The 15,045-nt window shown below is 37.1% G+C and overlaps 1 protein-coding gene across 12 annotated transcripts in view; it reads left to right on the forward strand.

The window, feature by feature from the left end:
- The window catches only part of iqsec1 (IQ motif and Sec7 domain ArfGEF 1), a 453,315-nt gene that overhangs the window by 176,730 nt on the left and 261,540 nt on the right, over positions 1-15,045 (forward strand). For 4 of the 12 annotated variants that reach the window (XM_062973847.1, XM_062973842.1, XM_062973843.1 and 1 more), the window contains exon 1: positions 10,380-10,715. The exons of 7 other annotated variants lie outside the window; for them this stretch is intronic. Coding sequence is in view for 3 of the 5 variants with exons in the window: in XM_062973842.1 (XP_062829912.1) it covers positions 10,693-10,715 (23 nt within the window). In the remaining 2 variants the exon portion in view is untranslated. Of the gene's footprint in view, positions 1-10,379; positions 10,716-15,045 lie in introns of those variants that run through there. One more of the 12 variants, XM_062973852.1, reaches the window with a different exon arrangement.

A 15,045-nucleotide genomic window follows, 5' to 3' on the forward strand; every position in this document is an offset into this window, starting at 1 on the left:
TCCCAGGTTCAAACCCCGGAAGCGGCGTGAGTGGCTGCTGTTAGCTCCAGCTTCTGCCAACCTAGCAGTTCAAAAACATGCCAATGTGAGTAGATCAATAGGTACCGCTCCAGTGGGAAGGTAACGGCGCTCCATGCAGTCATGCCGGCCACATGACCTTGGAGGTGTCTGCGGACAACGCCGGCTCTTCGGCTTAGAAATGGAGATGAGCACCAACCCCCAGAGTCAGACATGACTGGACTTAACGTCAGGGGAAAACCTTTACCTTTAAGTTAGGACCATCAGTCTGCATGGTCAGATATCACTATAAAATGTATAGAAGAGAAAAGTAGAATTAAAACTTCATGACTTAACTCAGGGGTCCCCAAACTTTTTAAACAGGGGGCCAGTCCACGGTCCCTCAGACCATTGGAGGGCCGGACTAGAGTTTTAACAAACTATGAACAAATTCCTATGCACACTCCACATATCTTATTTTGAAGTAGAAAAACAAAACAGGAAAAATACGATCTTAATGTTAATAATAATAATAATAATAAAGAGGTTTGGAAGAGACCCCTTGAGCCAACCCCCTTCTGCCTTTGTGCATCAAAAACACAAGCAAAGCACCCCTGACAGATGCCCACCCAGCCTCAATGTTAATAATAATAATAATAATAATAATAATAATAATAATAATAATAATAGGGTTGGAAGAGACCCCTTGGGCCATTTAGTCCAACCCCCTTCTGCCTTTTCGCACCAAAAAAGACAAAGTACCCCTGACAGATGGCCCCCCAACCTCAATGTTAATAATAATGATAATAAAGAGGGTTGGAAGGAAAGGCCTGTGTGTTTCCCTACTTTGCGCCTCACACACCGTCCTCGGCAGAGGAGGAGGGGGCCGAATAAATGGCTTCGATGGGCCGCATGTGGCCCCCGGGCCGTAGTTTGGGGACCCCTGACTTAACTCCTACACCCAGATTTTATTAGAAGAATGATAAAATAAGTATTGCTTTATGAATCTGTGTTACAAAGTGTGATTTGGAAGGTTGTCTCCAAAGGAAGAGAGAGGGCAAATTGAAAGATGATACCTTTAAAAATATATGTATATATTTATTAAATTTAAAGATAATAACAAATTTCTATGTGTTACTATCCTCAGTTTGACTTTTGAATATCATGCAGTGGTTCATAGCACATCGGTCACCACAGTCTGAAAGCTATAATACTTAAAGAAAAAAACCCACTGTGAGGTATCCAGCAAAACATAATATTGTGGACAGGTTGATGCTAGAGTTGTTTTCTTGAAGGGGAATTCTACACATCTCATGATTGAACCATACCTATCACATATTTACAGAACAAAAACAGTACAAGGGGTGAGAACAGTTAGTGTTTATTCTTGAGTTGCAGGATAATACTATGACAGAGATTGATGACATATCATGTCCAAAGGCAGCTAGGTCCTAGGACTTTATTTTTATGAAAAGTGCTCCCAATAATCAAACATAATCAGCCGTAATTGGTCATCTTAACAGCTACAAGGACAATTGATGTTTTAGAAGAAAATCAAAGCTCCTATACAATATGTAGAAGAGTCAGTGGTACTCTGCTCGGGTATTTATGCTGAATATTTCAGAGTACTCCCTGATGAGACAAAGGAAACCTTCAGTTCATTAGACAAATGCTGATTGACTCCTAGTAATTTCTCCATGGTATAACTCCTTGTGTTCTCTGTCCACCTTGATGTATATCTCATTTTTTTAATCAGCCAGAACTTAATTTATTAATACTTCGGTTATCTTGTAGACAACAGAAATTCTGATTGTTAAGTTGAACAAGTTAAATGGAGTTATGCATGTATACCTTTAAAAAAACACTAAATAGAAGGAACAAGATAAAGTAGTTACAGTATATATTCTTTTCCCTCCCACTGTTATGATGGGTAAAATCAACTTAATATATTGATTCAGATAAAATTTACTTCTTTAATTAAAGTACCTGGGAATATAGTCTTGAAGTCTATTAATATAAAGAAAAAATCAATATGTGATCTTATCATTTAATTGTACCAGAGTTTAAACTGATTTGTTTTCTTCTTTAAAAAATGCCATGTATTCCAAAATGAATCCAAAGATTTGTCCAATGTTTTAAAAATGATAAACTACCCCATTAACATTTGTTTGCCTAGATGGGTATCAGCAGTAAACTGAATGTTGTTTCTAAGCATGGCCAAGAAAAAACCAATATTAGAGCAATATTTTCTTACATAAAATCTATATTTAACATGAAAGATGCTAACAGTGGAAACTGGGCTTCCTTTCAACCCATTTGAAATCTGGACTACTGTGTTTTTGATGGAGAGCTTGGATTACAGAACATGTTGAGATCTCACACTTCTGTTATTATACTGTATGTGTGGTGTATGTATTACATGAAAAAGTCATTTTAGATGTTACAATGCCAATCTGCTAATCAAAACTAGAAATATCAATCCCATGTACTGTTCCTTCCCTACTTCTCTTGCCTTTGTATCAGCATCTCAGTCATGATCTGGTTAAGCCAAAGGTTTCTTATTATATTACAATTCAAATAAACAAACAAATAAATAAATTTTATTTATATCCTGTCCCATCTCCCTGGAGGGACTCAGGGCAGCTTACAAGACAACAACCATGCAAAACAAAACATATTCTATGCACAACAGAAATTAGCCTAAATCAATAAAAATAAACACCAGGTGAAATAAAAATGAACAACATAGGGAGATTCACATAAAACACCTCAACTCAAAATAAAATAAGCAAAAAACACAAACAATAAATTATAATTAAAACTATGATATACTTTAACAAAACTTTAGTTTTAGGGGTGTGTGAAATATCTTAAACACAGTCTTAGGTAAAACAGGAGTGAGATAGCTATAAAAACTATAAAACTACACCAAAGCCAAGATCATGCAAGTAACATGTGGTTCAACACATTCAATTATGGTTTTAAAATGAACTAAAACAAAGCATGAAACAAAGAATTAGTTCAAACTCACAAATGGCTTGTGGTCAGGATATCTAAAATCGTTATAATTATAATTTCTATCCCACTTTATCTCTCTTAAAAGAGACCCAAAGCAGCTAAAATTAAAACAATAGAATAAACAACGTAAAACCTGAAAAACATTGAAATATTAGAATAGCATTAAATATTTAAAGTATTAAATCTAAACAGTTAAAATCATTTTTAAAACTATTTAAAAGACCAACTTCTCCCATATGAGCCTACATGAAATCGAATATATAATCAGAGACTCCATTATATTCCCACATGGAAGGGCTTTCCCTTTAAACAGCACCCAACCATGTAACTCCTTCCTAAAAGAAGTCTGTTTGGCTCCATCTCTTTCTGCAACTCCGTGATCTCCCTGAGAAGCTGAATCACAGGGGGGCCCTGCTCCCAAGCGAGAAGCTGCAAAAACCGAAGTTGCTGGGAATATGAAAATGACATTACTTCCTTAATGTTAAATCAGTGTTGTATTTGTCTTTCTGTTTCTAGTTAAATTAGTTGGAGTCATCTGTTCTTGCAAAGGAGTAGCATATCTGAGTTGGGAATACTTGCAGATAGATGTGATATGATAGATGAAGAAATGCTTTAAAAGACCAAGGGGGTTAACATTCAAAATTGCTACTTGAAGTACCTCAATTTTTGTCACATTATTATTACTATTACATATCCCATCTTCTCCCAATAATGGGACTTAAGGCAACAACCAAAGCTATTTAAAGACTATATCAATTAAAAACTATAGACAAACTTTTATAAAAGTATGTATGCAATGATTATTTAAAAACTGTTAAAATATATAAAGTTAAAAATTAAACATTAAAATTCATGAAAAAGCAATACAAATAATAAAACAGCATAACACATAATTTAAAGCCCATCCTAGTCACTTTCTAAAAATCTGATGGCACAAGAATAATTTCTGTTTATTATGTCTCCAAAATTAACCAATGCACCCGATTTGATAGTGCATTAGAACCCAAAGTTGTATAAGGTGCCCCCCTCCTTGCCTGTGATGTTGCTGAAAGGGCATCACCCCTTTAAGGCACCACCACTTCTGTTTCAGGTGTGGCTGACATGATGGCAGGATCCCAGGCTGGGTGAATAAAGGGTCGGCAAGGACTGCTTTCAATTCCTGAAGAAGCTGCCTGGTTGGGCTGCCTTTGAGTCTGGGAAGCAACCACTTGCGCCTGACCCTAGCAGTAGGAGAGCAAGGACAACTTCACCCTGGCCTGCTTGGGGAGGGTAATCCAAAGGGTGAGAGTAGCCATTGAGAAGGCCTTATGTCTTGTTACCATGAAACAAGCCTCAGAGATTGTTGGGACAGAGGTTTTTCTGAGATTATTATTTACTTGAGTTTAGTGCACCATCAAATGCAATGCGCACCATAATTTCCAAAACCCTGAAACTAAAAAAAGTATTTACTGGTGCATGTAAACAGCAAACCAGAGAAAGTGATGTGCTTTCTTACGTTACCTTTGCCACAGGCAGAACAGGAAGGGTGTGTGAAAAAAAGAGGGCCTGATAATGGCAAGAGGATGACAAGCCCAATGGCTCTGACAAGGTCATGTTGGGTAATGTCTGATGGAGGGGTACTGTTGAGGCCTGGTCTGAGGAGGAGGGGGGATCCTTTGGTGTGGCCTTGTGCTGTCTGTGCTCGGACTGGCCTTTGGCGCAGGCGCAGATGAAGCATTCCGGTTTTGGGGGGGGGTTGGCCCCATGGAGGTTAGGAATGTGTAGTTTGTTTGTAAGAACATAGAGACGTGGATGAGGGGTTGTGTTGTCAATTTTCTAGGTTGGGGGGCCTTTAGTTTTGTTGTTTTGCCCGGTGGAGCGATGCCATTCTCCTTTTATATATATAGATAGAATGGAGGAAGAATAGGCATTCATTTTTTCAGAAGATCTTATGAGCAAAAAGTGGATGATGCCTTAATATTGAATCAGAACATTTGTCTGCCTAGCCCTGTATTGTCAGCTCTAACTAAGAGCAGCTTACCAGGGTTTCAGCCAGGGTCTACCCGAAGATCCCTGATATTACCTGCCAGTCTATATATGCCTAGATATCCTACATGGTGTACTGGTTTTAATGTCTTTGCAGAAGCATATAAAAAGCTTGGCTTCTCACTGAACATCGAGAAAACCACAGCTCTTTCAACAGACACTAGCCAGTCCCTCTGCAATGCCAGAAATATAGCTTAATGGTATAACATTAGAAAATGTTAACCATTTCTGCTACCTTGGCAGCCACCTCTCCACAAAAGGCAACTTCGATACTGAAATTCCACACTGTCTGAGCTCTGCAAGTGCAGCATTTTCCAAATAAATCACAGAGTGTTTGAGGATTGGGACATTCATAGGGAGACAATATGGTTGTTTATAAAGCTGTTGTTCTCCCAACCCTGTTATAAACCTGCAAAACATGGACCATCTGCAGACATCACACTCAACTCCTGGAACAATTCCATCAGCGTTGCCTCTGAAAAATCATGCAAATCTCTTGGTAGGACAGGCGGACAAATGTCAGTGTGCTAAAAAAAGCAAATCCCACCAGCATTGAAGCAATGATCCTCTACTATCAACTCCGCTGGACTGGCCATGTTGTCTGAATGCCCAATTACTGTCTCCCAAAGAAGTTACTCTACTCCCAACTGAAGAATGGAAAATGGAAGGTTGATGGACAGGAAAGGAGATTTAAAGATGGGCTTAAAGCCAACCTTAAAAACTGTGGCATAGACATTGAGAACTGGGAAGCCCTGTGTTCCACCCCTAGGCTACGTAACACCACACTAGAGCCCCAGAATATAAACAAGCAAGCTGTTTATTGAAGGCTATATGCAAGCAATAGCAAAACAAAGTTCAGAGTCAATAAAATAGGTTTAAATCCACAAGAGCAAAGTACTTGAAAATCTTGAAGCAAGAGTCTATAAAAGTCACTGAAAGAACATAGTTCAAAACCGGATATCAAAGTAAGTCCCAAGAAAGGTATCAAGAATGGTCCAAACAATATTAATTCCAAGGCATGAGTCAAACGATAACCACAGGAAACAAGACTAGAATGCAGGATCAGACTCCAAGATAGTCCAAGGTATGAAGTCAATGCTGAAACACAAGGCGAGGGTCTTGACTAGAATAGAAACCAAACGGCAAAGTCACTGGAATATCCAAATGGATTCACAGGCCAAAGCGAGGCTGGAACTTGAAGCAAGATACACTCCTACAGGAATACACAGGAACACGGAGCAAAGATCTTTCTCTCTTGGATTAGCAATGTTACCATCTCTGGCTGTGTCAGGGAAAGCAACCCTCTTTAAGGGAAATTCAAGGTCTTTCTCCCATGAGAAAATTGCTCATTATTTTGCTTCAAAAGCAAACATCTACTTTTTCTCAGAAACTCCCGTTCCCTCCTCTGTATCAGCTCCCACATCCAAACTAGAATGTCCCTCTGGCACCTGGAGATACGACCTTGACTGCTGTGAGGAATGTGATTCAAAATGCCTGCTTGCAACCATTCTGTCTCTGGTCCCAGGATCCCTTGGATCAAACTCTGGCTGCATCTCAGGCTCTGGCTGCATATCAGGCTCAAACCCAGAGGCCTTTGGCAAGGCAGGTGCAGGGACCAGTGACCAAGACTACCATGCACCGCAATGGCAGTGACATTTGGGCAGAAGTGGGAAGGGCACAAGAGCCTTACATGGAAGAAATGTCAGCAATATAAAATTTCAATGGGAAATTCACTTTTAGAACATTTGTAGTTCACATTCTAACACAAAATGCAGCCTTTTGAACCAAGGAATTTCTGAGAAGATGCATAAATTACTAGGAGAATAGTGTTTTCTGAAAACACAACTATATAGCCCATCATAAAATGCCAAGCATCCTTAAGGTTTGGAAACCATTTGTTCACCGGGGTTAAATGGCTACTGGAGGGTAGCAAAGTAAAAATAAGGGAGCCAAAACATATGTAAGGACTGCTATGTTACACTTGATTTTTGAACTAGATCCATTTTTTTAAAAATTTCTCAAGAGCTCCTTTCTCCTGAGAGCCAGAGGTATGTTTTACCAAGTGAAATGTTTTATTTTCAAAAATAGATGCAAATGGTTTCTTTCTACATACCCATCAAACTGGCCAAAACATACATTAAATTTTGGACTAAATCCAGTTGTTTGTCTCAACTAGAATAGAATCAGTGGGACTAATCACGTCAATATTGAGGAGGTCCCATTGATTTTGTGGATCTGTACCCCAGATGAGACTAAGAATTGGATCTAAACTATTGACTACTTATTAATCAAACCATCATTGTTTGTTATCTGCTACTCCTTTGTGCCATTTTACTGGATTTTGGATAGCAGCTCAAAGGGTGTAAAACTAACTTTAATTGCTGGATTTCACATTTAAGAGCAGAGCTTTCAGCTGTAATGCTAATAATTTTCCAGTATGTAATTGGTGATAGCATTCAGCAGTAAGCTTACCAGTGCATGAAGAAAGTGGTCAATTATTTGTTTTATGTGTAGTAAGAACATTCTGTGGACCAGAAGGAATGGAGTAATTAATCAAGTTGACAAGTTGTGATTTTAAAACTCCTTGCTTGGTGTTTAACCAGCAATCCCCTTTATTGTTTTAATAATTACACAAATGGTTCAAGTAGAACGTGAAGACAAAGCAATGTCTTGAAGAAACTGCTTTTTTACCACCAAATGTTTCCCTCAGAAGCATACATAACCTGCATATAAAACTGCTGTTCTATAAAAGGCTAGTGACCTGCTATTTTGCCTGGGTTACGCACCTGCATATAACAGTCAATATAAGACTGATATTCAAAGAACTGTCTGGCAGACAGGCTGCCACTGTTGGACTGCTCAGCATCTGTCTGCACAAATCCTCCTCCCATGGGTTTCCCCACTCTCTTTTGCCTTAACCCACTTGCCCTAGATTGTATCAGCCATTTGCTATTTCACCCAAAGCTAGTTTGAACCTTGGTATGGGTTCAACTTAGCAAAGGCATGCCCCCACTCTGTTGCTATTTTTGTCTACTAGAGTTCGTGCATCAGTGCTTAGACAGAGATTGCCATTTTTATTTCGCTCACACTGCCTCTGGAGCAATCCTACATCATGGCAGCATTGTTCAACAGAAGCAATATGGAGGTCATAGTAGCCCACAGGGCATTTCATTAGAGGAAGAGCAAACAAGCATGGGAGGGGGGAAACTTACTACTTATCTCAGTAAGAGAGATTGGGAGTAATCAGACCTCTATGTATGTAACAATTCATTCAGATGTTTTGTGAATAATATATCTATTTCCCCCATATGCAAAATGGGTAGCCTATTGCCATAATGCTGGTATGGGGAAACTAGCACACATGTGTGAAATCTGCCAGAGTCCTATACAAGAATCATGCAGTTGGATTGCAGTCAGAAATGTAATACATACTTTCTTTTAAAGTTTGTTGGGGATTATCCTGTTTCAGCTTTAAAAGAATAAAGATGTCTAGCACTTGACTCAGGATTATACATGTCTCTCTGTGTTTTCACTCCCAATGCCCCTGCTTTACCATGGATTCCTTCAAATAATGACACCTTATGACTCAATGGGAAAGCAGGGAGCTTGGTTGTGAAAATTTCTTAGACCATAAATGAGGTGTGCATCTAATCACATTTGTACTGGAGTATGAATGTAATCTGTTCATGCTGCATTCTCCCATTCAGCCATGTCTTGAATTCGAAAGAAAATTCTGTATTTTAAAGTCTTTTGTGTTATTTATATTTCTTCTGTCTTAAATGTCCAGTGACCAAGACTACAATGCAAAATAAAGTGGGTGAGGAGCTTGGTAGATCTGTGAGAGACCATCTATTTTCTTGTATCTGTGAATGATTTCTGAAAAGTGACTGAAAGGGTTGTAAAAAGAAACCTGCCTATCTCCATGGTGGCAGAAGATTACGAAATATGGAATGGAGGTGGCGGGGGGAGAAAGAGATTGAGGAGGGAGAATGCACATTTCAACTAGGTAAGAAAGTACAACTATAAAAAGCTTAGGAAACTGAAAATTCCTGCCCCGCAGGATATTATGTTTCATAAGCTGAGTTTTGACTTAGGAACCTTTTCATTATGCATCGTTCTTGTGATTAGTCTTTGCAAAATATTTTAACAGGAAAAATGGTTTAATTGTGCTGATTTTCTTTTGTTGTTAACTGTCTCACATAGCCATCAATTAATAATGGAAGTGCTTTCTTGTAACAGTTATGAATTTTTTAATGCACTGTGTACTTATAGACTATCTTAAGTGAAATTTCATTTACCAAGCCAGTGAGGAAAGATGTGTTCCTTTAAATTAATCTATCTTCTTTAAGATATTAAACATATCAACTCTTACAGCACCTTGTATATTTATTATGCTAGTTAAGTAATTTGTTAGGGTTGCAACAGTAGTCAACATTTGTCTAGTTGGTTGAAATCTTTCCAGCCTGTGGGATAGCCTTGAACTCAAAACTTATCCACAAATATGAGCTGTCCTTGTAATATATTTAACTTGCTAATGGGAACAGATGGTCATCATAGTGACTCATCAGCCAAGGGAGACAGATTGGCCATCTTAATTATATTGAAAGAACGCTGAATTGCTCAAAAATTGAAGTGACAGACAATGCTTTTCTTGCTCATAATAATAGTAAGATTGTTAAGGGCGAATTGGTCTTTCAGGCTTCTTGCTTTAAAGGAGTGCATCTTAGAGGTTTTTATTTTTTTTAAACTTGCAAAGCTTGATCCCTAATGAAAAGGTACAGTGGTCGGAGTGTTACTCCCAATTTCACATGGACATTATGACAAAATATGTGTTAAATAAAATATAATGGTTTGTATTTTTGCAATGATAGCCCTTATGTATTTTATTTGAGGTATACTTCTTTTCTGCAAAGATGCATCTGTATCACTTCCTAAAACACTTCCATGAAAAGCTGTGGACAAACTGTCATGATAAAAGAGCAACACTTCTATGATGGGAAAAAAGGGAGAGAAATCAGATTTTTGAGTAAATAAAATTTATCCTCCTTTATTTGTTTTACACATTTTCCTGTTGAAGCAGTATGTACCAGTGCACATATTCACTATATATTGACTTTGCAGTCAAGGAGGTATAGAATTTGCCTCCACAGATGCTGCTGTTACCATGGAAATAAAAGGACCAATGGCATTTTCCTAGTTTGGACTGTACTATGCTGTTCATAAAAAGATGGTGAATGCTAAAGCTGCATCTCTGGATTTTTTTAAAAATATATAAAATATTATCAAATAACACAATTGGGAATTAATTTTAATGCTGTAATGTGATTATGAATATATAACCTCCCAAGAGACAGAAAGCATGCCTGCAGATAAATGTAGATTTTGTGCTAGTGGCTCACACGTTTGCTAGTCCTCCTCCTTTGAAAAACCTTTTGCCTTGCAAAATATAGCCCCTTGGAGTCTTTGCATTCATCTGATGCAGCATCTGATGCTGGTTACATCACACGTTCCGTTATCTGTCTGTGGTGTGCTTCTGTGACTGAGAGTGAATGAGCATGTGGAAGCTTTGAATGTAAATTTGATTCTTAGAAGAGAGAGGTGCTCTGCCTTAGATTGCTGTACGGAGGAAGACAATTCTTTGAAACATCGAGGATGGCTTGCAGAAGATGTCATTTGTAAGTATTTTCTTCTTTGTTTGCTGCTGAGGTAGAAATAGAATCTGTTTTACTCAAGGTAGAAATAGGAATAGTGCTTATTTCACGGTGCAGCAGCTTTCTCTTCATGAACCATTTTATGGGTGGTACCTTTCAGCATCACATTGATATTTCTATATTTTGGAATTGCATGTATGGAAGCCTTCAAAAATATAAAAGAAGAAATAATTGAGAATAGTAAGAAACAAAAAGGACTTGTTAACAATTTGGCTAATCCCCTCTGTTGTAAAAACATGGAATTGAAAGAGATTCTATGTCTTTCTCCAGTAACTCATCTCTTCCATTTGCTATAAATAGTTTTGGTAACAGTTTGTTTGGGAAATGATATTGGCTGTTTCAGACAATATGTCCTTGATGCCAGCATCAATTTTGACACAGAAATCTATTTTCATAGTGTTTGTCATGATGTGCCTGATAAGCCATTGTTATTCTCTTAGCACTGCAGGAATTTAGCTTTTGGGGTAAGGAGTCTGTTTTTGGTTCACGGTTTTCCTTGGCTTCTCATTTTGGTCATCAACAAGATATCAGCATTTATACACTAATATTAACATTTACTTTGATTTTCATAAGAAAAAAATTACTTGGATTTGACTCTTCATCTGCAGTCATAAAATTGGTTACACCAGTATATGCCATCAATTGAACTAAAATCAAAGCAAGAAAATGCATGAATTATGTTTCACTGTAATGTGTTTATTCCACCATTTTGTTTGAAGCATACAGTTCAAAAGATTTGACATTCTTGATCTGTTATTACTTGTTCATACACACAATCTGACCTTAGCTCATCAATGTATGAGAATATGGCTGGTTTTCAAGTACACTGTTGTTAAGTCTGCACATTTTGCCTTTCCAGTTCCGAGTGACTGATGCCTATTCCAGAAATAGACCTCTTGAAATCAGCCAGTTATGAGAGAGCTGCTATGCAGCATGGACTTTTTTTTTTTTTTTTTTTTTGCAATTCACCTGCATTGAAGCCTGATTTAAATAACTCAGATGAAGTTAAATCTAAAGCTATATGAATTCATTTTTAAAAAAATGATTTGAGAGTTGTACATAGTTATTAAACAGATTGAAAGTAGAGCTCAGACCTTGCTTTCAATGGCTGCAGTCCAAGCATTTTGACTTAGGTGGCTTGTGGATCAGTTTGTTAGTCTGCAGCCCAGTTCAATTAATTTTAATGGAATTGTTGTGGAGAAAATTGTTGTGGAATGGAATCATAATGAGATTACTGCATTTCAGGATTGTACCAATAGGTTGAAAGTAGGAGGAAGCCCTTTAACGATGATAATACTGTGATGATCTTTGTTCTGTGCATCTGTTTTATTTTCTCAGATTCAGGTAAGAACTTAGTTATTGTGCTCTCTTGTATGCGACCTAATATACATCATACAGTAATTTCTCAGATGTGAGAAGACCTAATTGTGAACTGGATTCTACTGCATTGAGATTGGATTCAGCTTGTATTACTTTGTGAGAGTTCTCATTGTAGTCAGCAACTATTACACAGACTTTGACAATGCATAGCCTTGCTACATGCTTATGTGAATTGGTTCCCTGACATAGAATTATTATGATACATTATGGTGATGGTTTTCATGAGAGATATGTGATCAGGAATGCCACCATTTATATAGATGTGTGGGTATATAGGATTATATATGACTTCTGATCATAATAAAACACTACTTTTTTGCCCTGAGGTAGGAGGATTTACATGTAGAAGTTGCTCCTTTTGTGAGCAATGCAAGTTTTTCATTTTAAAATCTGAATAGCACTGCGTTCTTTCCATTTGTAACTGTGTGAGGAACATATGACAATGTTAATGCTTCTGTGTATGTTTAAAAATAACAGGACATTACTCCATAAGGTTTTCTTTTAAACACAGATGAAATAAAGATTTCACAGGCTATGTATCAATGTTTCAGATAATGTCTAAGTATTTTTATGGTTTATGGATTTCCAAGAGCCTCTCACTCACTTATTCACTGTGATTCTGCAGATTTCTGCATTGCTAAGTATTTCATGGAGATTATTTTATGGGAATTATTGTTTTTAGTTCTAAATGGGAAACATTTAAGAGTTATATGATTTAGCAAAAGACTACATGGAGCATGTATTATACTATCATAGGAGGGCAATAAATTTTGCTTTTACCTAAATATTTCTCTTTCAGTCGTCCCAATATAACTGTTTTCCCTTATGAAAATAAGCATAATTTCCATATATAATTGTTATAGAAAAACAAGTTGATTTATTCCTGTGAAACAATGTATTGGTTAATAAATATTGCAAAGAATCATGACAGAATTCTTAATTATAAAGAATTATATTACATCATAAGCAGTTCAGTTAATTAAAAAAACTTTTACGAAGCTCAGTGATCTTGAGGTTGTTTTTATTATAACTGAACTGCTTCATTCTGAAAATGGTTTGGAAGCATATGATCTCTTATGGAACTGAAATGCTCCAAAGAATAGATGACAGTCTATTAGCAGTTTAATTAAATCTGCCCTAAAGAATGTTAACTACATTGGGTTTTTTCCTACCACTTGTGAGTTATGCTGATGTCTGTATACTGATGAAAAATAAAAGTGGTTAGTTTGAGCAAACAGAAAGGAAAAGGGTGTTATGTGTAGTCAGTAGCGCAACATTATAGTAATCGTCAAGGACTGTATATGTTCAGAAACTGCTTTAGGGAAATAAAGCAGTGGTGATATTTATTATTGGACTAACTTGAGATTGCCTTGTTTTTGAGTATAAACATAATATCGTCTTTCATCTCAGATGTGGCTATTTGTAGAGGGGTTTTCAAAGAGTTGTGACCTATTTAAAACTGATAGATAAAAATAGCCTATTCAAATATGACTCATAAAGAAATGAAACAAATAAAAATGTTGCTAGAGCTCAAGGTATAGAAAAACTAGTGTTTATTTTGTGTTTCCTGGTGATGAGGACAACCAAAATTCCATCAACTGACAGTATATTTCTCATATGTATGGTGTAAGGTTTAAAAGACTGATTAACCCTTGCCCAAGGAAGAGCACTAGACTGCTTCACATGAAAAAAACAACACCTGCAACCCTTTAAAATTTGTGATGTAATTATAAGTTTAAAAAGCTTTGGAAGACATGCTGTACTAAAAGAGCGCTAAATATCTGCAAAAACCTCATGTTTCGTTCAAAGGAGATCAGATTGTTTCCGCTCCCTTCCTTCTCCCTCCGCCTTTTAACTGTGCTTATGGGCAGGTCTGTGATTGAACTCAATAAGAACATTCTCTTGGGGGAACCAGAGTAATTTGACCAATTAACCACATTTTAGTTTCTTTCCCCTGTGATGTCTATGCTACTTTATCTTTAGCACTTCATGCTATAGCAATGTGTCATAAAATATGCCAGTGTTACTCAATAGGAATTAAGTCAAGTTGTCATATCATAGAATATTTATCTTTGATGGCATCATACTTGCAGGGAATCAGCAGGTGATTTTTATTACAGTAATCAGGGCAAGAAGCAGATCTTGTATATGTGGTTGTGGTTGTTAACTGCCTTCAAATAAACTGCTATTCACAGCAACTCTATGAATGAGAGATCTCCAAATCCCCCTATCCTCAACAACCATGTTTAGGTTTTGCAGACTCATGGCTCTTGCTTCTTCAATTGAGTTTATCTATCTGGAATATGGTCTTCCTCTTTTCCTACAGCACCACATTTCAAAAACATTGATTTTCGTCTTGTCAGCATTCTTCACAGCCTAGCTTTCACAACCATACATAGAAATGGGGGATACGATGCCGTGAACCATGCTAACTTTAGTATTCAGTTATATATCTTTACACTTCAAGAGTCTGCTAGTTTTGTCACAGCTGCCTTTCCCAGTCCTAGTCTTCTCCTGTTTTCTTGACTGCATTCTTCTCTCTGATTCATGATTGAGACAAGGTATGGAAAAATCTTGAACTACTTCAATGTCTTCATTGTTTACTTTGAAGTTATGTAAATCATCTGTGGTAATTATTTTTGTCTTCTTAATGTTCAAATGTAAATCTTCCTTTGCAATTTCTGTCTTGACTTTATAAAATAATTCTCCCAAGTCTTTGCTATTTTCTGCTAGTAGTATGGTTCTTTAGCATATCCAAAATAAAATCTTAATTCTTTCTGTTTCTACTCATATGGTGTATTTAGGCTATGCTCCGTAATGCTGCACCATAATTCCCATTCTAGTTTAAGTCCTAGAGAAGCATAACAAGCTAAGTTGTGTCAGTTGTTCCCACACCACCATTATGATAGAATCA

The sequence above is a fragment of the Anolis carolinensis genome, chromosome 2, assembly GCF_035594765.1.
Source record: "Anolis carolinensis isolate JA03-04 chromosome 2, rAnoCar3.1.pri, whole genome shotgun sequence".
Classification (NCBI taxonomy): Eukaryota; Metazoa; Chordata; class Lepidosauria; order Squamata; family Dactyloidae; genus Anolis; species Anolis carolinensis.